Here is a 27,938-nt window from a genome sequence, read left to right as displayed (position 1 = left end):
GTCTCCAAACAATCACATTCTCAACTTTTCTCTAACAAGAATACCAAGGTATTCTGAAACTGGATCTTTAAAATCTGTTTCCCTTCCCATTACACTTCTTGACCTTCTTTGTTTTCTTGTATATACTGTAACATGATGATATCAATGCAATGAGTATTGTAAGTAGAATTTATTTTTTCACTTCTGAATTATTTATTATTTTATAATTTAGTGAACTCCTATGAACTTATTCTTTTATGAGCTTTTCAGAACTTTCTGATTCAGTAACTGTGCTAAAATATGTAAAGAAAACTTTAACCAGCCATTTTTTAAAATAGGCAAAACAGAATTCTTCAATAACAATACAATTTTAAACTAAAGGTTATGTTCTTGTCATATAAGAAGCTTATCTTCAGATCTGCTACATCATACAGTGTTTTTGTAAATCCGTTTTTAGAATTCATACAGGCTCAGATGGTTTTGTAATCAATTTTTCCTGTTTCACCACGAACAAAAGCACTTTTATCAAGGCACTTTTGTGAATGTTTCAACGGAAAAAAGAAATAACCAACACGTATAGGCAGTCTTGGTTTTCTTAAAGAGTATTTTATAAATACTACAAAGAAAGATCCAAAGCCCAAAGTACAGGTGGTAGCATGAACATTTTAAAAACTCTATGTTCCTTAGTCCTTAGCTACAGAAGTTCTTTTTAATGATCCATAAGTGAACGGCACACAATAGTCAAAGCTCTTGAATTCATACATACATTAACCTTCCGTTGGAAAAAGCAAGCTAAATGATAATTAAGTTAGCTTAAGACAACAATTTGGAAATATCAAGAATAGAACCTTTTTTATGGTTTCTAAAATTGTATCACAGACCTATTGGTTTTATGATTACTAAACTTGCAAACAGCAGTGGACAATATTCAGTTCACTGACTTTTTCCCAAGGCAAATTTTATAATTTTCTTCCAAAAGGATAGCTTTTTTTTCATAGTTATCCCATCAACAAATCAGAACCACTTTACACATTTTTAACTGCAGAACATGCCAGAAACTACGAAACCATTATACACACACACACACACACACACACACACACACACATACATAATGGTTTCATCATGGCTCATACGCTTATAGAGCATCATTCATTGGAAAAATTTATCACATCTTATATCTTCTCCACAGTAGGCTTGTGAAAATTAATTTGCTTTCTATAATTATATTCTTCCTGTGTCAAAGAAGATTCTGAGTGACATTATCGATAATTATGAACTTCCTTCCAATCTCCTTAAAGTTGAAGGTAGAATCACAGATTTAGGATTTCCCTTTAAAAAGGTTCCATGACAGGGACTTAGTAAGTACATTTTTTAAACTTATAGGTTTTTTTAAAAAAAGAATTGTGTCACAATCTTGGAGATTGTCAAAGTTGTCACAAACCAAGGTTGAGAATCACAGTCTTACACCCACCCACCCCACACACACATTTGCGTACACAATGGAACTAGAAGTCAGTTTCAGTTGAAGAATGGGTCATATTCCAGAAATAGATCAACAGTTTCTATTGTGACTATTTATGGGTTTTTGTGGACCTGCACATGAGTCAGAAAGTAAATTCGAAAATTCTCTGAAGGGCTTCCCTGGTGGCGCAGTGGTTGAGAGTCTGCCTGCCGATGCAGGGGACATGGGTTCGTGCCCCGGTCCAGGAAGATCCCACGTGCCGCGGAGCGGCTGGGCCCATGAGCCATGGCCGCTGAGCCTGCGCGTCCGGAGCCTGTGCTCCGCAAAGGGAGAGGCCGCAACAGTGAGAGGCCCGCATACCGCAAAAAAAAAAAAAAAAAAAAAAAGAAAATTCTCTGAAACTACTGTGTAAGCTGCAGCTCATAAACCTCTGTGGAGTCATGGAGTCACCTCAAGAAGCTCAAAAAACTCAAGAAACCACAACAAGAAATTCTTCTAGTTTAAACTAAAAACATATCTTGATATTTATATCTTATTTATCAAATGTATATAAGACTACTGTAATGAAATGATTATTATGTTTTATCAACTAACAGATATTAAAAGTATAATCATACTTTAAAAGATACACACTCACTGCTCTAGGAATGCTCAGGACTCCTAGAACCTTTGCCCAAGTTGCACTATTTCTTAGCCCAACATTTATTGGAAATTAAAACTTCTAGCTTTCATTTTTCTTTCTGGGAATTAATACAGTTTTTTAAAAAAAGGAAAATAAAGACAAGAATAGGAAAGGAGAGGGCTTCCTTGGTGGCGCAGTGGTTGGGAATCGCCTGCCAATGCAGGGGACACAGGTTCAAGCCCTGGTCTGGGAAGATCCCACAGGCCATGGAGCAACTAAGTCCGTGCGCCACAACTACTGAGCCTGCACTCTAGAGCCCGCAAGCCACAACTACTGAGCCCACGATCCACAACTACTGAAGCCTGCGCGCCTAGATCCCATACTCTGCAACAAGAGAAGCCACTGAAATGAGAAGCTCGCGCACTGCAACCAAGAGTAGTCCCCGCTCGCCACAACCAGAGAAAGCCTGCGCACAGCAACAAAGACACAATGCAGCCAAACATAAAAATAAATTAAATAAATAAATTTATTTTTTAAAAAAAGAATAGGAAAGGAGAAAACGAGAGCAGAGGGCAGGAAAAAGGAAAAAAACCAGAAGAGATTTAAAAATAAGCAAAGACAGGCAAATGAAAAAGACAGAAGAAGGGTGAGGGAGATAGGAAGGGAAGGCTAAAAATTGACAATTATACATTTATACATACTGAAAAACTTCCTATCAAGAAAAATCTAATTTTTAATTTGGTATTTGATTGTGGAAGAGAATTTCTATGGATTTAGTTGAATAGTATTAGTAAAGCTCTATATTTTTATGTCAAAAAGAGATGCAGTTTTTTTTTTTTTTTTTTTTTTTTTATGCGTTACGCGGCCCTCTCACTGCTGTGGCCTCTCCCGTTGCGGAGGACAGGCTCCGGACGCGCAGGCTCAGCGGCCATGGCTCACGGGCCCAGCCGCTCCGCGGCACGCGGGATCCTCCCAGACCGGGGCACGAACCCGCGTCCCCTGCATCAGCAGGCGGACCCTCAACCACTGCGCCACCAGGGAAGCCCAGAGATGCAGTTTTTAAAAGCATCATGTGTTCATTCATTCTTTCAAATCTAGATAAGTGACAAAAATACTTGACAATGGTGAACTGAGAATAATCACTAGTCAATCTGTAGAGCCACCTACTCTGAATTCTTTACACCCTTTTTACAAAATGCATCTGTCACAAATGAAAAACAACAGAAACTAAAGCACATAACTAAGTCATTGTAGCATTTACAGAGTTTTTATTTGATTCTAAAAATAATAGTAGTTGATTATAGTATTTGTGATAATAGACGTTTCCTAATAAGAAAACCATAATTTTAATTGAACCCTTATTCATTTTTAATAGAAATGCTTGCAATAAGTAAATGAAATAAATGAAGTAAAATATAAAACAAACTAAAGTTAGACCTACAATCTAAGTATCCAAGAAGGTTTTCAGATAGTAGGAAGAGTATTATGAGTAACCAGGCTATGCCTAGAATCTTCCATTCCTAAAGGAAGATGGACTACCTGGCAAGCTATGGCAGAATTAATCTAATCAATCTAAATCTTTCTTATGGATGTGATACAGTGATGAAAACAGTCACCATAAGACATACTGTATAACACAAATATGATATTGTACATGAAATTAAACTACAAGAGCAGCCATACCAATAAGATGTATGAGTAGGCCACAGCCCTTGCCTCAAGGTACTCTTGCATCAGCAACTGATCAGTCCAAATTCTTAATTAAGATGTAACCTATATTAATTTTTTTAAGTAGCTGAGCCTCAGTTCCCTCATCTGTAAAACTGGAATAATAATAGGTATTTTCTAGGACTATGTTTTTTTTTTTGCAGTACGCGGGCCTCTCACTGTTGTGGCCTCTCCCATTGCGGAGCACAGGCTCCGGACGCGCAGGCTCAGCGGCCATGGCTCACGGGCCCAGCCACTCCACAGCATGTGGGATCTCCCCGGACCAGGGCACGAACCCGTGTCCCCTGCATCGTCAGGCGGACTCTCAACCACTGCGCCACCAGGGAAGCTCTCAAAGACTATTCTGAGGATTAAATTCAATATATACATACACACACACAGACACACAAACATATACACACATATATATGTATACACACACACATATATATGACACAATAATAGGGCAGGCATCTGATGAAAGTAGCTATTGTAATTAAGAGTAATCAAGTCATTTTAATACAGCATTATAGGTATTAAAATTAAAATATGAACAATGTACTAGAGTGGCACATAAGGGAGAACTTGCTCTGCTTGAATTGGGGAAAAGGCTGCCAAGGGGTCACAGAAGATCAAAACCTAGGACTCCAAGAATATGCAGGAACTTTGAGGTGGCCAAAGTGAGAAACAGTATGTTATTCCAAAGGAAGAGCATATGCAAATATATGCATGGAGACATGAAACACCGCAGTAGAATCATGGAAGGCAAGTAACCAGGTATTGTAGCATGAGAAGAAATTTAGATTTAGAAAGCCATGTATATAAGGTGGCTTTTATCACAGAGATTAAGGAGAGTCACTGAAGAATATTAGGCAGTCAACTGCAAATACTTGTTGAGCGCCTTTATTACAGACATTGTTATGGCACTTGAGATACAATGATGAACATAACTGATGTGGTTTCCGCCCTTCTGAAGCTTACAGTCTAGCACAGAAGACAGACATAAATAATTATAAATAATTTCAAGCATATAAAGTGCTATGGAAAACAGCTAATATTTATAGAGAATGTACACGCAAAGCGTTCTGCATACATCAGAGAATAATTCCCAGTTAAAGAAGCTGGAGTCATAGAAAGGTTAACAAACTCAGGCAATCTGAATTCAAACTCAGCACTTTTAACTGCTATGTGACACAATATCAAAAAAAAAAAAATACAGGACAACATAATCACATCAATTTTTGTAAAAATCACATTGGCAGCAGCACAGACAATGAATTGAAGAATAAGACTGAAGACAGCAGGAGAGTACTACAAAAGTCCAAGCAAGAAACAACTAAGACTAGAACTAAGTCAGTTGTAGTAACAATGAGAGAAGAGGAGGACCTTCAAGAGTAAGACATGGAGATCACCTTCCTCCCCACAAATATATCAAAAATACATCTACATGTGGAACACCTCCTACAGAACACCTACTGAACGCTGGCAGAAGACCTCAGACTTCCCAAAGCCATGTGGCTGACAGGATCTTGGTGCTCCAGCCGGGTGTCAGGCCTGAGCCTCTGAGGTGGGAGGGCCGAGTTCAGGACACTGGTCCACCAGAGACCTCCTGGCCCCACGTAATATCAATCAGCGAGAGCTCTCCCAGAGACCTCCATCTCAACACTAAGACCCAACTCCACTAAACAACAAGCAAGCTACAGTGCTGAAAACTCATGCCAAACAACTAACTAGCAAGACAGGAACACAACCCCACCCATTAGCTGAGAGGCTGACTAAAATCGTAATAAGTTCACAGACACCACAAAACACACCACCAGACACAGTCCTGCCCACCAGAAAGACAAGATACAGCCTCATTCACCAGAACACAGGCACCAGTCCCCTCCACCAGGAAGTCTACACAACCCACTGAACCAACCTTACCCACTGGGGGCAGACACCAAAAACAACAGGAACTACGAACCTGCAGCCTGCGAAAAGGAGACCCCAAACACAGTAAGTTAAGCAAAATGAGAAGACAGAGAAATACACAGCAGATGAAGAAGCAAAGTAAAAACCACCAGACCAAACTAATGAAGAGGAAATAGGCAGTCTACCTAAAAAAGGATTCAGAGTAATGATAGTAAAGATGATCCAAAATCTTGGAAACAGAATGGAGAAAATACAAGAAACGTTTAACAAGGACCTAAAAGAACTAAAATGCAAACAAACAATGATGAACAGCACAATAAATGAAATGAAAAATTCTCTAGAAGGAATCAATAGCAGAATAACTGAGACAGAAGAATGGATAGGTGACCTGGAACATAAAATAGTGGAAATAACTACCACAGAGCAGAATAAAGAAAAAAGAATGAAAACAATTGAGGACAGTCTCAGAGATCTCTGGGACAACATTAAATGCACCAACATTCGAATTGTAGGGGTTCCAGAAGAAGAAGAGAAAAAGAAAGGGACTGAGAAAATATTTGCAGACATTATAGTTGAAAACTTCCCTAACATGGGAAAAGAAATAGTCAATCAAGTCCAGGAAGCACAGAGAGTCCCATACAGGATAAATCTTAAGAAGAAACATGCCAAGACACATATTAATCAAACTATCAAAAATTAAATACAAAGTAAAAATATTAAAAGCAGCAAGGGAAAAACAACAAATAACATACAAGGGAATCCCCATAACGTTAAGAACTGATCTTTCAGCAGAAACTCTGCAAGCCAGAAGGGAGTGGCAGGACATATATAAAGTGATAAAAGGGAAAAACCTACAACCAAGATTACTCTACCCAGCAAGGATCTCATTCAGATTTGACAGAGAAATTAAAACCTTTGTTGCAGTGGTAAATGGGAGTGTTTCCTTAACTTCTCTTTCAGATTTTTCATCATTAGTGTTAAAGTAAATAAATAAATGAATGAAAACAACTTGAAATTTAGCAATATCATATGAATATCAGAAAATTAATAAATAAAGAATAAGGACTTTGTAGAAAAAAAAGAAGAATGAGGAAGAAAACAAATTGATGAGATACTGAGGTAGAACTGACGAACTCACAAGTGACTGGTTGTGGGAGTGAGGAAAAGGGAAAAGCTCAACACATTGCCACCAGAGAGACCTGGCTATCAAGCTTTTTTTATTTTTTTAAATTTTTATTGGAGTATAGTTGATTTACAATGTTGTGTTAGTTTCAGGTGTACAGCAAAGTGAATCAGTTATACATATACATACATCCACTTTTTTTTTTTTTTTTTAAGATTCTTTTCCCATATAGGCCATTACAGAGTATTGAGTAGAGTTCCACAAGCACTTCTGTAATTCAAAATCTAATCAACCCTGACAGAGGAAAAAAGGTGCAGAATTTCATTTCCAGTCACCCTCATTCAACAACATATGTATCACTGTTGCAGGGGTAACAAAACATTGTATAGCTGTCAACCAAATATTTAACCTGTTTAAAGAAAGCTTTGTGGGCTTCCCTGGTGGCGCAGTGGTTGAGAGTCCGCCTGCTGATGCAGGGGACGCGGGTTCGTGCCCCGGTCCGGGAAGATCCCACATGCCGCGGAGCGGCTGGGCCCGTGAGCCATGGCCGCTGAGCCTGCGCATCCGGAGCCTGGGCTCCGCAACGGGAGAGGCCACAGCGGTGAGAGGCCCGCATATCGCAACAAAAATAAATAAATAAATAAGTAAAATTAAATGTGCTGTGTCCCTTTAGGCTATACTTATTAAAAAAAAATAAAAATAAAGAAAGCTTTGTGAAGTCTTTCACATTAAAAAAAAAACAGATTCTGGGATCTCTATTTCAACAAAGGAATAAAATACTAAATTGACTTTTAATTTTACACATGCATGGTATTCATTTGGTCCAAAGACGATCTTGACTGAACAGAAAAAAAAAAATGATGTTTACTGAATTTGCAATTCATTAATTAAAAACAAAAATTAAATCGTTGTTGACCAGCTTACCACATAATAGGATTAAATTTCAGACCAATCTTAAGAAGAAAATTTTCAGGCATAACTTTAATATGCCATTTATTAATAAACGGCACTAACCAAACAGACACACTGGCCTTTACACATACTTAAGGCTGCAGAATCCTATACAGTTCTATGTGCTTTAGTGTATAAATGACTTCTAATTTACATTTGAAATTTCAACACGAAATTCAGAGGATAAAATACGGTATATTCCATTATTTGACGTTTTGGTCAAATATGTTAAAAAAATGAAATCAAAATCAAAATCCTAAAAGTGTCTTTTCTGTTCAAACTAATAAGTGAAATAATACATGAAAATTTTTACCTGTAATGCAGTCACTATAGTTAGAAATACATATCAAACTTAATATGTGAAATTTTATTTTAGACAGATTGCCATTTAAACTAATGTGATCACTGCCCTTCTGTCATCCACCAATTCTAATGACACTAGGCTAAAGGTTCAGTGGAGTCTGAGGCTGAAATTATCAGGAGAGAAGATGGAGAGGAGAAGTGGGATACAGAAATCTGTCAGTAGAATCATCAAAGTAAGGGAGAGAAAGCATAGAAACCAGGAAGTGGAGTCAGGGTCAGAATCATGCAGGAGCTGAGGAACACACCAGATTGGACCTCTCAAATTTTTGATCTTGGGACCCCTTTACACTCTTGAAAATTATTGAGAATATCAAAGAGCTTTTATTTATGTTGGTTATATCCATTGATATTTACCATCTTAAATATTAAATGGAGAAACTTCCAAAATATTTATTAATTCATTTAAAAATAGCGATAAGCTCATTACATGTTAACATAGTGTATTTATGAAAAATAACAATATTTTCCAAAAATAAAAAAACTTAGCGAGAAGAGTATCATTGTTTTACATTTCTGCAAATCTCCTTAAAGTCTGGCTTATTAGAAGACAACTAGATTCTCATATTCCTTTCTGCATTCAACCTGTTTCTATATCAAATTTTATGAAGCCTCTGTACACCCATGAGAATAGAGAGTTCAAAAGGCAAATAGTCTCTGAATTATTATGAAAATTATTATGAAAAGGTTTAACTTCACAGACTTCCTCAATAGGGTCTTGAGGACCCCCAGGGGTCCTCACTTGAAGGGTTCCAGGACCACACTTTGAAAATGATGATATTACACAAACATACTTTAAAAGGTGGCAAATGAAGGTGATTTGCAGACCAGCATAAAAACAAAACCCGTAAACGAAGTGGTGTAGCTTCTAAGTCTATGAAATCTGGGCTTCAACAGAATTAGAATCATGATGGAGCCAAGCCTGTAGCGACAATTAACCATTATCCTATTTCTGAATGTAAATATAGAATCAACTCTATAGGCTTTCCTGCAGGTAATCAGGGAACTGTAAAGCAGGAAAAATTGCTTTTGCATATATAAAACAGATTGTACTGACAAGTCAACAGTAAAATCTACTGAATAATTACATAATCAAGATTAGGTCATGGCTCTACTTCATTCCAATAATTATGGTAAGATGTTAGAAAGCATGGCTTAGGGACAGCTCTCTTTCCTGAAGAGGTATAAAAATAAGTAGATATCTACATATTTAGAACAGTATAAAAAATATTCCTTCTGGAGACAGCATGAACCAAAAGCCTTTTAGAATCTCCTCCAGACTTAAGAGTCCTTGAGTATTTTTACCCCATTGAAATCGTCTCTGACACATCTGACATTTCCCCCTTTACACACTTTTCTACTTCACGTACAATAATTGCTGTAAACCTCTCCATTTACAGTTCTTCTTTGTTTTTCCCCTTAATCCGTCTGTTTTCAGTGTTTTGGTTCCAATTCCAACCCACACACTTACTCCTGTTTCATTCACTGTTCCCTATACTTCTCCATACACCTATGTCAGTTTACATTTTGAAACACAAAAATATAATTAAATGTTATACATTCTTGTGCATTATAAAGACAATAGCAACTCAAACTATGAATAAGCAGAAAGAGGGGAAAAATACAATGACTTCAAGTGAAAACAAAAAATTTAAATAGACACTTGCACATTACTTTGCCGGCAAAAGCATTTATTTCAATACTTTATGTTCTCCTTGTATCACCAACCACCCACTTGTTCTCTCTCAATCTATAAACCCTGGGGAGAGAAAAACAATGATAAATCGAAATGTGTCCTGGGTGAATAGACATAAATGACTTGGTAAAGATACCCCAAAAATAAGAAGGTGGTAAATAAGGCTTTTTCTCTTAGGGGAAAAAAAAAAAAATCAAGGAATAGAGTTTAACTCTTGTATAATACAGTCAGTTAAAGCTTTCTAAATCAGCCAAGGGCTGTAGCTAAGCAACATGATTCTTCACTGTGCTCAAAAGGGGGCTGCCAAGCATCAGTAGCCTCATTTCTCACTGAAAGCTTTGACAAGCTTCCACCATATTTTATATAATTGTAGCAGAGGGAGTGCCAGATTAGATCTGATTTGCTGTCATAATGGGATTTTTTCCCCACATAAGCTAATGATGCAAAGCTATATTTAACCCCTAAAAAAGTCACCCTCAGGCACTCACTGTATATTCTGATTGCCTCTCATATCTAGAATTGGACAAGTAGCAATTTTTCTGCTACTGAAAATGACAAAAGCAATGGTTTAATAGGTAGAGTTTATTTTTCCCTGATTGACTCCATTATAAATTTAGCTACACAGTCCAAATCTGTTCACTAACTTCATATTTCATCAGATGTTCTCTCACCGCATTGAAAAGATCAAGAAATCTAGTACTTTGAGTTCATATCCATTGTTGTATGTAAGTCAAACTCCTCGCCCCAGCCCACCCCAGCCTAGCTGCATATGCTGCATATGCCCACCTTTAAGCTCAGCCCCATTCTAACCCCTGATCATAGAGAAGTTTGGGAGTATTTTAGGTGTTTATCTTCAGCAATAGTTAGAGTTTAAAATGTATTTATATATTATCATAAACACAGTAGATCCCCTTGGCATCCCTGTACCCAGTGAGTTGCAATCCTCCATATTCACCTTAGTTTTATTCCTACATTCTGATTTGTATTCTAACTCCCTGCAAGGAATAGGTCCCTTTCCTTAACACCTGCCCTCTTAACTGATGCCCCGACAATGTGTACAGCCCTCAACAACTTCTATCTAAGGAGATGGATCTTATCCCTTGGGTTCAGTTTCAAACTGGACATTTCTACCATCGCAAATCACTGCCATACATTGAAACAAGAGTACCACCACTGGCAAGAAACTTCTGCTGCTGCCGCTCACACACCTGTAAGATGGAAGCCCTTGTACACTGATCCTAATCCAAATTTCTATGTGAGCTTGCCGTACCCTCTTGGAAATTTGTTGCGGCCACCTGAGAGCTAGATCAGTTCTTCCTGACTGGTATACTCCTAACCAATTAGTTAAGTAAGATTCCAGCATGCCTCTTGGCTGAACTCACAAGACTAACGGTATCAGCCCATGGGCCATTACCAGTCAGTGATTCTCTCTCCAAACAACCGTATGTCACCCATAGTACCTTCCTATAGTTTAAATTCCTGAAATACCATTTACTAGATTTATGACCTCAGTCAAGTTACTTAAACCACTCTAAGTCTTAATTTTCTCATCTAAATAATGGGAATAACAATAATATGTAACTCACACTATAATTAAGTACGAAATGGACACGTCTTGCTTTTTATTATGAAATAATTGTTTTCTTAGAGATTGAAAAACAAACTTGTATCAAAGGGATACTTCACTTTTGGCATCTTATAGACTTTTCAGGCTTGGGCTAAAGAAAACTTAATTACTAGCAAATATTATCAAAAGTGCCTTTACCTACACTACTGGTAAGAGATCTTATGAATAAGATCTTGTAAGGGTTTTTTTAAAAAAACATTTTATGTAGTCCATAAAGTTGATAAAGTAGAAAGCTATAAATCAGGATTTAATAGATTTTTGTCTCAAATAGACAGATAAATAGAGATATAGACATGAGATAGACAGACAGATCTAGAGAAAGAGTCTATTTACCTTGAATAGACAGGATGTGCTCCCCCTTTATACATTCTAATGCAAATACTTCAAAGGTCCCAACATTAGATCAACAAGTTCAAGAAGGTTGGTGATACAATCCAGTGACATGGAATGTATACAAAGGAGTGTTATTCAGGAGCAGATACCAAATATCATGACTTTGTCATAGTGGAAAAAATGGATTTATCTTCTACTCTAAGGTATCTGATTCCTTCATAAGCAAAAGAAGCAAATTAGAGAAAAAAATAATAATACTCCCCTATATTGCCTCCTTTCTGGCTCACATCATCCCAGATTCGCAACCTAAAGTCAACTAAACATGTTTTGGCTTTTCCTTCTCACTTCCGTCAGAATGTGTTAGTCGTCCATAACCATCACCAAAGTGCTTAATGAGTAAGTGGAAATCAAATCCTATAAGCTAGCTTGAATGAAGGCGCCAATGATGAATAGCAGTGCAGTTTGCTTTATCATTACCATAGAGCAAAATAAGAAAATCTCAAGTTTTGCAGGCACAATCACATGCAATGTGAGAATTCAAGGTATTGCCAATGCAAGGATAGTCAGAGCATTGCCTTTGGATGGAAACACCTTTCAGTTTTTCCCTTTACAGTTTGCTAGAAGTATAAAATCTTACGGTTGCAAAGATACTTAAGAGGCACCTACTCCAACCATATAGCCAATGTTGCATGAAGTTTTTATAAGCCTTGCAAAATCCCCTCTCTATTTCTCCCTTTCCCCCAACCACAAGATGGCAATAGCCACTGGTGAACCCTTGCTCTGTTCCTGGAAACATCTTTCTCTGAACAAGAGAGCCAGCTCTGAACAAGAATTTGAAAAGGACAGATACATGTATATGTATAACTGAATCACTTTGCTGTACACCTGAAACTAACACAACACTGTTTATCAACTATACTCCAATATAAAATTAAAAGTTAAAAAAAATAAAATTAAAAAAAAGAGAGAGTCAGCTTTCCCTTAACTGACTTATTAGGCACCCCAGTACAGTTATTTTGGAATACTATTTCCTAACTCTAGTTTTGGAGCAAGTCCAGAATATCTAGTCCAAGTAACTTTCAGGAGCACAATGAAAACTCTGAAAATATCATCAGTTTCCCATTAATTTTAGAAAGGACTATGTAACAAAATCAAACAACTTAGGTCTTCACAAGTTCAAAAACAAATGGGGAGTCATACAGTAGTGGTATGGCCTCTTTTGGTTAAACCTAGTAAAACGATACTTGACTGAAACAGAAGATATTTAGCCTAAAAGAAAGACTTAGAAGCAGGCTGACAGCAGTCTTCAAATATCTGAGTGGCTGCTGTGAAGAAAAAAAAAAAAAATTAACTTTATTTTGAGCAATTCCAGTGGGAGAAATCAAAAGCAGTAATTCTATATTATTATAAGGAGGCCATCTACCCACAGAACAGGTTGCCTCCATTAATTCAATATATGTACCAGGCACTGTGCTAGGCACCAATGAACACCTGATCACTGCCCTACATCTTAGCAGAAGAGTGTGAGTTCACATTAATCACATTTTGTATTGATAATGAGAGAAAACAGAAGTTTTACTACAAACAGTGGAAATTTAAATGTCTAGAAGATTACCAGTATTTCCCCATTTACTGGAAGATTTTTTTCACAGTTTTCAGTGTAAAATAATGGCATTAAAAATAGCTTGCAGGTTTATCATTACTTATTTTCAACTGAGTTAACACAGTAGATCATAAGAATGATTATGTAAGCCAAAATTCATTTCAAGTTTGTCCTTAAATGTCCCTTAGTGAATTTAAAGGCAATGTTACTGATTCACCCATATAAGGAAATTCAGGCATTTGAAAGGTTTCAATAATTTGTGTGGTTTGACTACACTATAAGCTAGGCCATATTCAAGAGCCCAGCTTGTCCACTAATTGTCCAGGGTCCAATGGTTCCATGTGGCTACCATATATTTCAAATCAGGTTAATGGGGCTAAGGACCTGAATTCTTAATTTTGTTTAATTTTAATTGATTTTCATTTCAGTAGCCATATGTAGCTTGTGGTTCTCATCCTGAACAGCACAGTTCTGGAGATAGGTGAACGATAACATATGTAATGCAGAACCTTTCTAGAGAAAAGAAGAGCAATGTTGACATTTCAGCCACAAGATGAAAACTAATATATAACGGTTTCTAAACAATTTCACTCAATCAGAAATTGAATTAAATAAAAGAGCTCTAGGAAAGTACTCTAAATCCTGCCATAGCCAAATGATTAAGCTATGTTCTGTATATAAGAGGGCTTTCAAAAGAGAATGATTAATTCCTTCTGCTTTCTTTAGATTTTTGCATTAAATTTATTTTCTTGTGTACTAAATTATATCTTTTCCTATATTTTAACTTTTTAAAAAGATTTCTTTAGAGATTCATTGAGTTACATCTAATGAAGTAGTAAGGAGCTACACACAGACTCTCATTCAGTGCATTCAATAGAAAAGAAGAGATATCCAAAAATTGTCTTATCACTATATAAAACCACTGGCTGAGCTGACAACAAAACCATTCCCGTGATTCTGGATAGAACAGTGAATCTGATAACCTCAAGAAGTGGTCTCCAAAGCAGAGGACACATGTGGGGAAAAAAATACTAAAAGTTCTATTTATATTTAAATTTTTTAATAAAAAAATAAGAAATAAATTTAGCTTTAGTAATATTTAAGGCTTGGATTGACATTAATGCCTTCACTCAATCCACATTTCATATGACCATAATACTGCTAAGGCACCAGAGGTAAAACTGGGAGTTTTAAGACAGAAATATTGACAGTGGTTACTTGGTTCCTATATTTGCTTTCACATTTCAATGTATTACCTTTTATATACGACCATCTACATGGATTTACAGAGTATATTATTTTAAATTGTAAAATATTTCCAACTCTTCATAATAAGATGGCGTGTGACCTGGAAAACCTTTTCCCACACAGAGATTTTCTGATTATCAGAGTGAACTACTTGCTTCTAAACTCGAAGATTAGTTATGCATTGCTGTTTACAAAAAAGGCAAATGTTCTAAATTTGCTGACCTGCTCTACGACAAGTGGATGTCAGTAGTGTCTATGTAGCAGGTTTTGTTTTTTTTTTTAATATATAAGCTCTTCCTTCAAAGTAACTGTGACATTTCAATAATCCATGTGAAAGCCTTCTGAAGTGAGCATTTTGAAAATGGATATTTGGAAATATTTTCAGTGTTCTGTGGGTTTTGTTGCCAAAAACTATAAATACTCACATAGCCATACAGTTTAAACTTGGAAATAAAATTTCCTCATCTGTTTGAAAATATTCCCCATGAAAGTCTGAGTGGATTTTTAACCTATTCTTTTAAAATATTAAGATGCCCAGCTTTCCAATTAGTAGGGACCAGCTGACTTCAGGTAAGATGAAAAACTGCCAGCTGTATTTCTGAAAAAAAACCTTGGCAAAATTGGAGATGGAACTGAGAAATGAACACTGTTACTTAGAAAATATAGTCAACAATTAATGTCTTCAGTTGGGACTGACATATCCTTGTGAGGCATATTTTCAACTATGACAGACACTAAAACTAAATATAAAAATAAACTGAACTTAGAGACTTCTGAATCATTGCATTACTAAGTATTAAAGTAAGATTTTGTTTGTTTGTTTTTAATTTTTATTGCAGTATAGTTGCTTTACAATGTTGTTAGTTTCAGGTGTACAGCAAAGTCAATCAGCTATACCTATACATATATCCCTTCTTTTTTGGATTTCCTTCCTATTTAGGTCACCACAGAGCACTGAGCAGCATTCCCTGTGCTATATAGTAGGTTCTCATTAGTTATCTATTTTATACATAGTATCAATAGTGTATATATGTCAATCCCAATCTCCCAATTCATCCCACCCCGCGCCTTTCCCCCTTGGTATCCATACATTTGTTCTCTACGTCTGTGTCTCTATTTCTGCTTTGCAAATCGTCTATTTACAAAGATCATCTCTATCAATTATTTCAGATTCCACATATATGCGTTAATATACGATATTTGTTTTTCTCTTTCTGACTTACTTCACTCTGTATGACAGTCTCTAGATCCATCCACGTCTCTGCAAATGACTAAACTAAGATTTTTTTTAAATGATGAAACATAATCAATCATAACACTGTCACTGAAAATTTTTCAAAAACTGTAAATCAGTCAATTACATTGCTCTCATTAAAGATACATTTATTTTTATAAAATATAATCTATATTAAAACCATATTTCATATTTATCTCAACCCAATTAAGTTCTGATTTATAATATACAGAATATATAACAAAAGATGCATATAGCTTATAGCATAAAAAATATACAAATACCATTGGTGGATGCTTAAAGCATTTTTACTAATAGAATATAATCAAAAAGTTTCAAGACCACTGTCCTAATGTTTCCTACTTTAAATAGTGATTTTAAAAATTCTTCTAATGGAAACAAAGAAAACCTTTAAAACAGCAGTATCAATTTATTTGAATGTTTTCAATAAACTATTCTGTAGGAGAAGATTTTGTGTACTCAAAGCAAACAATGATATGACATAGGTCAAGAATTATTTAAATGGATACTGAAAACATGATCAAGTCCAGGTAGCAGTGATCTGAATCAGTCATAAAAACAGCCAGAATAATCCTGCAATCCAGTTCAGGGTGTCGACTCAGATCTCAATTTACTATGCCCTTCAAAAAATACTTATTGGCCTCCTAGACTCGATAACAACCCAAACTTGTTGAGAATTTATTCTCCTCACAAACTATCCCATGCCTTTCTAAAATGCTCCTGAAGCTTCGCTCATTGGTTACATACCACTTATCTGTTTCCAACATCAGACTCGCTATACTAGTTTAAGATACCTTGGAGGCTGAAAAGCCAACACCCTGGAAAAAAAATTTTTAGGTGAAAAGTTTGCCTCAATTATAACTTTGAAATTTGTAACTCCCTGTGGTATTTACAAGAGAAGAATGTTAAATATTGGCAAAATAAAACCCAGTAAACACGATGAGTGTCTCTGTTTCTAGTGATGTGGATTTTCACAGACAGGCCCCTACACCCTACAAATACGAATCGTGGTAGATACCTCCCAAAACAAGCTGGTTTACACAATGATCCTTGGGGTCTGTGACAGAAAATCTGTGACAAGGAACAAAGGCGAGCCAGTACAGATGAAAAACGCCCTGAACAAGAGCTTTCCTTTCTGTTTCCCAAGCAATAAAAACATCAGTAGAAGCCAGTTCCTAGTCTCCAATTCACATCACTACAGGGAAGGACTGAAAGACCACTGCTGGTCCCAAGTCTGAGGATGTGGTATGGACCGGCGGCAGGTACCTAGAGTGACCAGCACCAATTCCAGAACCTTAGAGAAGTTCCAGGCCAATCAGACTACCCACCAAGGGCCTCAGGGGCCCAGCCTAGGACACCAAGATCTCGACTCCCAACCCTAGGACCTGGGCAAGTAAAGGGGTCGAGGGATCCAGAGTTTTCAAAATATGCATTTTGTAGATTCAGAGTTTGTTGATGTTATTTTTTGATCATTGAACCTCTTTGTACAACATTTTCAAATGAGATTCACTGAACTGTTGGTTGTCTTACAGGGTATGGTTTTCTGGTTTTTTCCTATAGGAATTGAATAAATGCAATGCTCCCATATATAAAGCCAAAAGTTACACATTCACCCTGATCTTTGTTTACCAGAATAGAGGATAATATTTTACCTTGAAATAACTTAGCTTTATTTGAAAGCTTTAAAAAGACACAACCCTCAGAAAATTGGTAATCCTGATGCAATGAAAATAAATCAATCTTCCAAAAGGCCACCCAATAAGACCATCTAGTCAAATACACAGATGTGCTATATGGAGGAAAAACAACAAGATAATTAGAGGCAAGCAGCAACTGCAACAGACTGGTAAAAAAAATATCTCCTTGTTTCTACACAGACTGTTTATTGAACCACCCAGGAGCACCACTGAAACAAGGCTATACAGAAATGAGCACATACAGATCAATATCCACAATATGACACCCATGCAGGAAAAATTCCACTCTGGCTAAAAGACAAAGCTTTGGAGCTATACGCCATTGGCATGGAGATAATAATCAGGCTAAAGATATTTACCAAATCAGTAACTGAAATTAATATCTTTAGAAATGCCAGAACCATCCAAAGGGAAGTGGGAACTCAGAAAAGTTCAAAACCATAAGAACAAACAGTGAAGGGAGATGAAAAGAGGATCTTGACCTCTGTGACTTGACAAGACAGAAGCATTTCACTGACATAACTGGGTCCCAATTTGGGGGCAGGGAGTGAAGGAAGTGAGGGCTGTGCAGAGGGTTGGCTACGTGGAGGTGTATGGAGATGTGGGAGTGGGGATGTGTGGGGTACTGAGGAAGAGGGGGTCATGGAAACATGGTGGGGATGTGCGATGGGCTTAGAGGGATGTGGGGGATTTGGGGGGTTTCATCGGGGGTGGGAGGATTGAGGGATATTGTGGTGGGAAGTATGGAGGGCAGGTGGAGGTGTGCGTGGAATGTAGGGGGATGTGGGGAACTGTGGAAGATTACTTGGGTAGTGGTGGGCTGCGGGAGTATTTGGCAAAAATTCAAATTGAACATGTAGATTACTACATTTATATGAATATTCCCTATTTTAAATAAATCAAGCTGACTTTCCTCATAAATTCATGGAAAGTTGAGATAGCCCAAGTACTTAAGGTCAGGAGCTTTATTGTACATTTGTTTCAGAGCATCTGGGGACCTCAGAGATAGATTACTGAAAACGAAATGAGGATGTCATCACATGTCATCTCTGAAACTACAGAAGACAAGTGACACTAACTTGAAAAGATACACGCAGCCCAATGCTCATAGCAGCATTATTTACAATTGCCAAAATATGGAGGCAACCTAAGTGTCCATCAACAGATGAATGAATAAAGAAGGTGTGGTGTGTATATATGTGTGTGTATACACACACACACACACACACACACACAATGTAATACTACATAGCCATAAAAAGAATGAAATGTTGCCATTTACAGCAACATGTTTGAACCTGGAGGGCATTATGCTAAGTGTAATAAGTCAGGCAGGGAAAGACTAATACTGTGTGATATCACTTACATATGAAATCTAAAAAATACAACAAACTAGTGAATATAATAAAAAAGAAGCAGACTCACAGATATCAAGAACAAACTAGTGGTTACCAGTGGAGAAAGGGAATTGAGAGAGGGGCAATATAGGGGTAGAGGGGAAAAAAGAGTTATTATGGGATTATATGAAATCAACTGTGTGAAACTTGAAAATTGTAAAGCACTACAGAATTTAAAGAATCTTTCATTCAGGGGCTTCCCTGGTGGCGCAGTGGTTGAGAGTCCGCCTGCCGATGCAGGGGACACAGGTTCGAGCCCTGGTCTGGGAAGATCCCACATGCCGCGGAGCAACTAGGCCCGTGAGCCACAACTACTGAGCCTGCGCGTCTGGAGCCTGTGCTCCACAACAAGAGAGGCCACGATAGTGAGAGGCCCGCGCACCGCGATGAAGAGGGGCCCCCGCTTGCCGCAACTAGAGAAAGCCCTCGCACAGAAACGAAGACCCAAAACAGCCAAAAATAAATAAAGAATTATTTAAAAAAAAAAAAAAAAAAAAAAGAATCTTTCATTCAATAAAAAAAAATAGTTAAAAAAAAAAAGACAAGTGACAGCCTTATTTCCAGAAGTATGATCTCTCTGCCTGTCCCTTACCAACCAGAGTTCCATGAAATCAAGTATGGATAGGAATTGCAAATTGGAAAAAACACACCAAATACACACATTTCTGTTTCAGTTTCCTGTGTACCGTTTTCTCCTTTTTTTCAAAATCTCCTAGCCACACTTTCTCTATTGCTTTTCTAGCAGATGGCAGGGTGTCTGAATGAATACCATCAATGTTTCGACAAGCATCATGCTCCATAAAAATGTGCATACTTTGGTTGACCCCTCTTGGGACTGGTTTCTCACTTCAGGGCTATTTTAATTTCCAGCCCATTTTGAACAATAGGGTCAGCCTTTGACTAAAGCCAAACTTCAGACATAATTTTAGTTTCAGCCTTCTCTTAGTCCCCAAATGAACAGTTATTCTGCACAAATTTCATTTTCTACTCCTCTTTCGGTTCATTTGGCAACATTCAGACCTGCATAGATTTTATTCCCAGTAAGATGCCTCTTGTTCACCTACCCACAAAAATACAATATATTCAAAAGTATTATATTTCTGAGCTTCTGATTTCAGAGAACTTTATCTCCATGTTCTTACCTCTGAATTGTTAAGGTGACATTTGTGAGTTCCTGAAAACCAGCCATCACTTGAACATTGGTCAATGTCCACCTTCTGAAGATTTATGTCAACTTTCATGACACCCCTTAAAACAGAGAAAGACAAAAAGAACAAATTAATTTGAGCCTTTACAATATCTAACTCTGTATTCTACCCTAGAAATCAGCCATATCAGCATAAAGAATGCACTAAAATTCTTCAAATTGCCCACACATATTCATCTAAAGTGTACCGAGTGTAGATACAGACAGAATAGAACAGAATCATAAAGTATTCGTTTTATTAAGTCTGAAAGCAGAGACTCTGTATTGTTCACTGTTTCAGCTCCCTAGATAATGCCTGGCACACAGTTGGTGTTCAATAAATATTTGCTGATTGACTGAACTCCAGACAGTATTACTCTGGACATGGTAGCAAAGTCGACTCTGAAATAACACCTGCTCCCAGTACCCCTTCTATTAGAGTAAAATTTTTAAAAAGCCCTTATTTCTTTCTACTCCTATTTCCCAATGCAGGGCCTGGGATGGGAAGGTTGGGGCAAGGGGGTGGGGGAATGAGTTAAGAGGGGAAGACAGTATCAGAAAATAAGCATCTCTTTCCTCTGATCTTCTATGACAATGACTTTAAGCAGTTCTTTAGGTCTTCCAGTGTTCCACACCGAAGAAATCTGCACCATCCACAGAAGTGCCGTTTAGTGTTTACTCTTTTAAATCTAGAAATAAAAACACTGCATTTCACTTACCCATTTGAGAAAGGTCACTAAGAAAGAGAACTCACAAATTCAGAGCCAAAAACAAAATTGCAAAGAAAGCTCCAACTTTACCTAAAATTCCTCCATATTTGCCAACCAATCTTCCTATATTTTCCTAAGATCACTCTCTTCTATTTTTCACCACCACCAGCACCCTTAGCAGCATCAGTAACAGACCTATCTGTCCTACACTGAGCTATCGCACCTGGACTTACTTGAAATGAGTATTCTGGGGACTGGCCCTGAAGCCCAAAGCTCTACAATGACTTTTTTTCACCAGGTTGAGTAAAGCATAAACACCCCACTAAAACTCACTAAATGTAAAAACACATTTTCAAGGTCCCATGTCCCCAACTTAAACTATTTTCGTTATGATATTATTAAATATGTACAAACATAAAAGGTGGGCTCGAATTCCTTATATTATAGCTTTTCTAGCTACAAAACACACACACACAAAATAGCAAAACAAATGAAAAACTATAAAGCCAACAATTTTTAAATTTACAAAATTAATTTAAAAACACCGATGATTATGTTTTGCTGAACTAAATTACCTCTCAGAAAAGAAATATGGTACCAACTGCTAGTTCAGCAAGCCTGTTTTACCACATGGTATGACTCATTTTTCTCATCTCTTTTCTCCTTTTAAACTACTGTGAAAGCTTCTGACAGAGTGGCTTAATGTCATTTGGGCTTCATCTAGAGTGAATAAATCATTTACTTTTTAAGGCTGCCTCTGTTCTTATTAACCTGTGACAAAGTATCTACTATGTTACCTAGTGCTAACATGCTCAAAAGAGACACAAAAACAAACAGGCACACCAAAACCTCCCATCAGTATTTGGTTATCCAGACAACCCAGAATATGTGTAAGTTCATTTTTCAGAGGATCACTGAAAGGAAGACCCAAAACTTTATCATAAAAACCTTATAAATCCTTCAGAGAAATAGCCCCAGTTTGCAAAATACTACTATTGTGGACCATAATTCCATAAAACAAATACTATTCATGTGATAATTAACTGAATTCCCCAGTGACATAATGCCTTAACCCAGTTAGCTCTTTCAACAAATATTTATTGTCTGATATGTGCGTATCAAGATAAGAGATGCCATGGAGATGAACCACATAGGTCCTGCCCAAGGAACCCCAAAGGTTTAAGATGCCTTAAAAAGTATCAGAATATTTCATGGAGAACGGATGCTAAATTCTGAGGAATGTGGAAAGTTATCACTTGGGGTAGAACAGGTATTCCACAAACATTGGTTGACTTGCTGTCTTCACCAACCAGGACTTCCCAGAAAACTGTGTTCCATATAGGTCATGGCCATCAGGGCAAGCTCACTCTGGGCTCTACTTACGGTCTTTGGAAAATAACATATTCAGTTTTTCATTCATTCAATAAATTACTTATTGAGCACCTACTATAAGCCAAAATTGTTCTAGGTCTCTGAAATACATTAGTAAGCAGGAAAAAAACAGTTCCTGCCTTCATAGAGCTTAACTCTAGTGTGGGACAGACAAATAATAAACCAGGGCTATAATAACTAAGTAAATTACACTTCGTATTACAAACTAAAAAGTGCAATGGAGAAAACAGAAACAAAAAAAAACACCTTCAAGGAGGTAAGAAGGATGGCTGGGAGTAGAGGGAGGGTAGGTTAAACTTTTTTTAACGGGTGGTCAGGGCAAGCCTCACTGAAGTAAGATTTCTAAGTCAATGGTTCAAGGTATAATCACAGCAGATTCGTATTTACACTCTAACTTACCAGCCATCTTCCTCAGCGACATCAAATTTCCCACTGGACTACCACTATCCACTACATTTTGGTATACTTGAACGGCTTATTAAGAATGTAAGTAGGGGCTACCCTTCCCTGGTGGCGCAGTGGTTGGGAGTCCGCCTGCCGATGCAGGGGACGTGGGTTCGTGCCCCGGTCCGGGAGGATCCTGCATGCCGCGGAGCGGCTGGGCCCGTGAGCCATGGCCGCTGGGCCTGCGCGTCCAGAGCCTGTGCCCCGCAACGGGAGAGGCCACAACAGTGAGAGGCCCGCGTACAGGAAAAAAAAAAAAAAAAAAAGAAAGTAGGAAACTAATAAAAATATGTATTTCTGTTCGTTCCACAATCATTAGTAATAATAAGGTCAAGTTTTCCTCCACTATCTTGCTACCCTTTAGGGCAAGATAGTGGAAATCTCCAAAGCCTCCAGAGCTGGCTCAGGGTCATGGGTTAATTTGGGACTCCAGGAGGATGCAATTACTCTGGCCCCTTGCCTGAGAAACCTGGCTTAAGAAATTGGTATCTTAATGGCTGAGAATTTCCCCCCTTATTTCCAGGTTCCTATACAGGAAACGAAAGGTCACCGCAGACTTGAAACTCAACTCATGAAGCTCTCTGGGCTCAGAGTAAAACCGCCAAAGGTGGCCTTCCCTGGTGGTGCAGTGTTAAGAATCCGCCTGCCAATGCAGGGAACACGGGTTCGCGCCCTGGGCCGGGACGCGGGGCAACTGGACGCGGGGCAACTAAGCCCGTGCGCTACAACTACTGAGCCTGTGCTCTAGAGCCCACGAGCCACAACTACTGACCCTGCATGCCACAACTACTGACGCCCATGTGCCTAGAGCCTGTGCTCCGCAACAGGCGAGGCCACCGCAATGAGAGGCCCGCACACCGCAACGAAGAGTAGTCCCCGCTCACTGCAACAAGAGAAGGCCCACGCACAGCAACGAAGACCCAACACAGCAAAAATTAAATAAATAAATAAATAAATTTTTAAAACCCACCAAATGTAATGAGCCGTGCGTTTAGCAGCTGGAAATCAGCGCTGACTCTTCTTCATTAGCGCCTGGGCCTCGGTGCCTGGAGACCTACAAAGCCCTTGGGAAGGCGCCGTGACTTTCTGTGGGGGGATGGGGAAATGGAGGCCTCGGTCATTAAGCGGAAAGCGAATACTCTCTCAGTTTGGAAAAAGCATTCAGCCACAGCAACGCAAACATTTAAACGGCGACGCACACCCGCCGGCAGAACTTGGGCCCGCAGAAAACCCCGCCGCGCCTGCGCCCTCTGTCTCCTGAGCGGAAAACCCCACCGCGCCTGCGCCCTCTGTCTCCTGAGCGAGCCCCTCTGAGGCGGAAGTGCTGCTCCCACATCCGGTGAGCGGGCACCACCGGGAAATTCTGAAGGCGCGGAAGTGGCTGACGTGTGGTGGCTTGAGGACCGGAAGATGAGGGCCGAGAAGAGCCTGGTAAGTGGCATCCAGAGAATGGAAAATATAGAACATAATGTCCCCCAAACCTTTAGGTGCTTAGCTGAGCTGCAGACTAGCATTTTCCTCCACTTTTTCTGACTCCTGAAAGGCAGCAAAAGCACCAAACAGGATTTCTCCTCCAACCAAATTTGGAATTTCCCTGACGTTCTCTCCCCATGAATGGGGCTTCCGTCCTTACAGTTATCTGGTAGATAACTTGTTTGTTCTGAAACTCACCGCCCAAATCAAAACAATTGCCAAGTTCCATAGATTCTACTCCCTGCATGCACCTTGACCCTTCCTCTCCATTTCTGCTATTTCTGCCTGGTTCAGGTCTTCACCTCTCCGAGAGCTAAAAAATTTTTATAATAGTTTACTAATTTGGTGCTGTCTGGCATTGCTCCAGGTGAAGATCTCGGTTTGTAGGCCCTCACGTTTATACGGTTTAGGGTCCTTCTTTAAGAAACAAATACAAAACTATGAATATACATTTTTATCACAATGTGACCGTTGGCCCTACATGCTTATGTTACAAGTGCTGGTTGGGTAGTAAGATCATTACCAGAAGGCATTTCAGTACCAGAACTTAGCTATAGACAGAAGTGACTACACACTACTTTAATATATATTACTAAATAATCGAGAACTTCCCCTTAACCAATTTCCAGTAATGCCCACAGCCTAGGGAAAATGTAATGGAGGCAAGTTATAGTAGACAGAGAGTATTCAATTGTATCTTCCTTTTGCAAATTTTACAGAAAACAATTGACCACAAAATATGTTGTTAGTGCCTATTCCAGGGCTTTAGAAAATTCCATGCAAGCAAGAGTCCGTAGAGCTTAAGCATAAAACACTGCTGTCTGTTTAATCTTTGAAACTTGTAAATATGATCCTCACAATTCCCTGCTTAAAATCAATATTTCCCACTCTCCTGAAGAATGAAATCCAAGCTCCTTGCTATAACATTATATTCAAGCCCCTCCTACTTCTAACTTCTCCACCCACTCACTTGCATACATTCTTTGTTCCAGACGATTCAGAATTACCTGTGGGGTCCTAAATAATTCATGCTATCTCAAAAAATCATTCTTTTATAGATAACCTTTATATCTGAAGTTCCTTTGCCTCAGTTGTGCTTTACCTATCATAGCTCCTACCTGGCTCCTTTTTAAAGCCTTCTGTGAACTCCAAAGTCTCATTTAGAAGCTGCTTCTCTATTCTGCCCATAATACACTGTGCTTACCTTCTTCATATCATTAGCACCTTTTATTATAATATTGGATTTTTAATGATATGTTTTTCCCACCAGACTAAAATTTCCATAGCCCATGTCTTTGTAATATTTTCCCTCAGCTCCTAAATCAGCACCCACCCCCCCCCAAAATTAACCTTGAAAAATTGCAGATGCTAGAGAGATGTGAATAGTAGCTAAAATAACCATGACCAGAGAGAGAGAGAGCACGTGCGAAAACCCAAGGAAACAGAAAACTGTCATGGACTGCTATGGGTGAATGAATGGAAAGAAAAACTGGATATGTTGAAGGAACGTTTTGAAATTCTCCTTTTGTTTCTTCACCACGTTACCTTGGGCCATAATTTTCCTTCTTCATCACTACAGAAATTGACAGTAACAACCCATTAGTCAATTTTGATGGGGAATCAGGGCAGAGGTTCTGCCAAAATAAAGAGTTGATAAAAACAGATGCTCTTAGACCAGCTGCCATCAGTCATTTCCTCCAAACAATAGATAACCAGAACAGGACCTGGTGCCTAGCAGGGGGTTGCTTACATAACAGAAGCCTAAAACGTATGGCACTGGCTTGGGGCCCAGGCAGAGGCAGAAGCTAGAAGGGCCTCAAAGAAATGGTTAATAAAAGTGAGAATATGTTGGTGAGTCTTAAAGGACAGTGTAGAAATGATACTGGAGACAGAAGAAAAAGCAACCTTTGGTACATAATAGTTGGAAAGTTTGGCAACACTGTCACCTGTAAACCCATGAACTTGTGGATATGTCTAAGGAAGTTTCTAGGTAAAATGCAGAGAATACTACCTGGCTTTTTCTAGCTGACTGTGATAGAATACAAAGGGAAAGGCATGAACTAAAGAAAGAGTTGCTTAGTCTTGTTTTGTTTTTGGCTTTTTAAATTTTTTAATTGTGGTAAAATATATATAACAAAATTTACCATCTTAACCATTTTTAAATGTACAGTTTAGTAGTGTTAATTACTTCATATTGTTATGCAATCAATCTCCAGACTTCTTTTCATCTTGCAAAACAACTGTATACCCATTAAACAACAATTTCCCATCCCCCTCCTCTGCCCAGCCCCTATATTCAAACCACAATTCTAACTTCTATCTCTAAGTATTTGATGGCTTTAGGCATCTCATGAGTGGAATCATACAATACATGTCTTTTTTGTGGCTGGCTTATTTCACTTTGTATAATGTCCTCAGGTTTCATCCATGTTGTATCATGTGTCAGAATTTCCTTCCTTTTTAATGGAATAATATTGCATTGTATGTATATACTGTATTTTGTTTATTCATCCATTTGTTGATAGACACTGAGTTGCTTCCATCTTTTGGGTATTGTGAATAATGCTGTTGTGGAGTTGCTTAGTTTTGGGGTGAAATTTAGAGGAAATATTAGAGTCAGGATTTGGAAATAAAACTGTTGCACATCCCCTGTCTATTCTAGCAAAAGATTCTCAGAATATGAAATGGCTTCAGAGCAAAGAACCACCTCAGGGTGGGTCTGGAAAATCCTTTGTTAAGACTTAAGAAAGGTCTAAGGCAGTGTTTCATAGCGGCTCTCAGCTAGACTAAAGGACTTCTGACGGTCTTATGGGTATGCCACCTAGACCCTCACTGACAAACAACGGGGATTCTAAGGTTCTCAAGTCTTTATTAGGACAGTAGCCACAAGGACCCAAGATAGAAAACTTCCTGTCTTAAAGAGATTTGTAAATGTGACTTCTGTCTAATAGAATGAAATCCAGTAAGATTCACAGGAAACCTACGTTTTTCAATGAATAGCATAGGTAGGAGCGCTATCATCTTGAATTAAAAAGAAAAGAGATAGTGCAAAATTTTAAAAGACACTTTCCCCACCCCCACCCTTCTATGGGCAAGAGGCAGGCTGAGAAGGCCACTCAATTGCAAATATAGTCAGTTTCTTAGGGAAAAGGAAGGGTAGCTCAGAGGACAGAATCAAGGGGCCAGAGGGTAAAGCCAGGACTTTCAGAGAATTTTCCCAGGGAGCAGGACTGGTCCTAATCAAGAAATTGGCAATATGTGCTGAAATGAATTTCAGAATTGCTATAGACTAGTAACTGCTATCCTGTTCCCCTGCTTTTTCAACTGACGTGTCATTGTAATTGTCCTATCTCTTTATCACATGTGGATGTTTCAGGGATACTGGGGGCAGAGGACAGATAATGTTTCTTTACAGGTCTTTAAATTGAGAGATACTATACTTGAACTATACACATAGCACTCATGCTCATCTGGGTCTCATTCAGTTGGCTAAGCCCTGACTTCAAGACAATATCACAGGGAGATAAGACTTTGGGGGTGGGAGACTTGAGAGGAGTAAGTGTATTCTGCAGATAAGAAGCCCTACTACCCTATTACCCTGCTGGAAGTAAATGCAAGGTGCCAGGTGGAGTAAATGTGGAAAGAGAGTTTACTGAGCAGTGCCCATGCATCCCCCAGCTATTCCAAACTTCGCAGCCCAGTTGCCAGGTATATGAATGAAGAAGCCACCTTAGAAGTGGGTCTTCCAGCCCCAGC

General features: G+C 38.4%; 1 protein-coding gene across 1 annotated transcript in view; it reads right to left on the bottom strand.

The window, feature by feature from the left end:
* The window catches only part of GPR158 (G protein-coupled receptor 158), a 316,868-nt gene that overhangs the window by 265,956 nt on the left and 22,974 nt on the right, over nt 1–27,938 (bottom strand). The window contains exon 2 of the mRNA XM_065872293.1: nt 20,120–20,225. Coding sequence (XP_065728365.1) covers nt 20,120–20,225 — 106 coding nt within the window. The remainder of the gene's footprint in view (nt 1–20,119; nt 20,226–27,938) is intronic.

The sequence above is a fragment of the Phocoena phocoena genome, chromosome 2 (genome assembly GCF_963924675.1).
Source record: "Phocoena phocoena chromosome 2, mPhoPho1.1, whole genome shotgun sequence".
NCBI lineage: Eukaryota > Metazoa > Chordata > Mammalia > Artiodactyla > Phocoenidae > Phocoena > Phocoena phocoena.
Note: the sequence above shows the minus strand (reverse complement) of the source record. Positions and strands in the feature narration are given on the sequence as shown.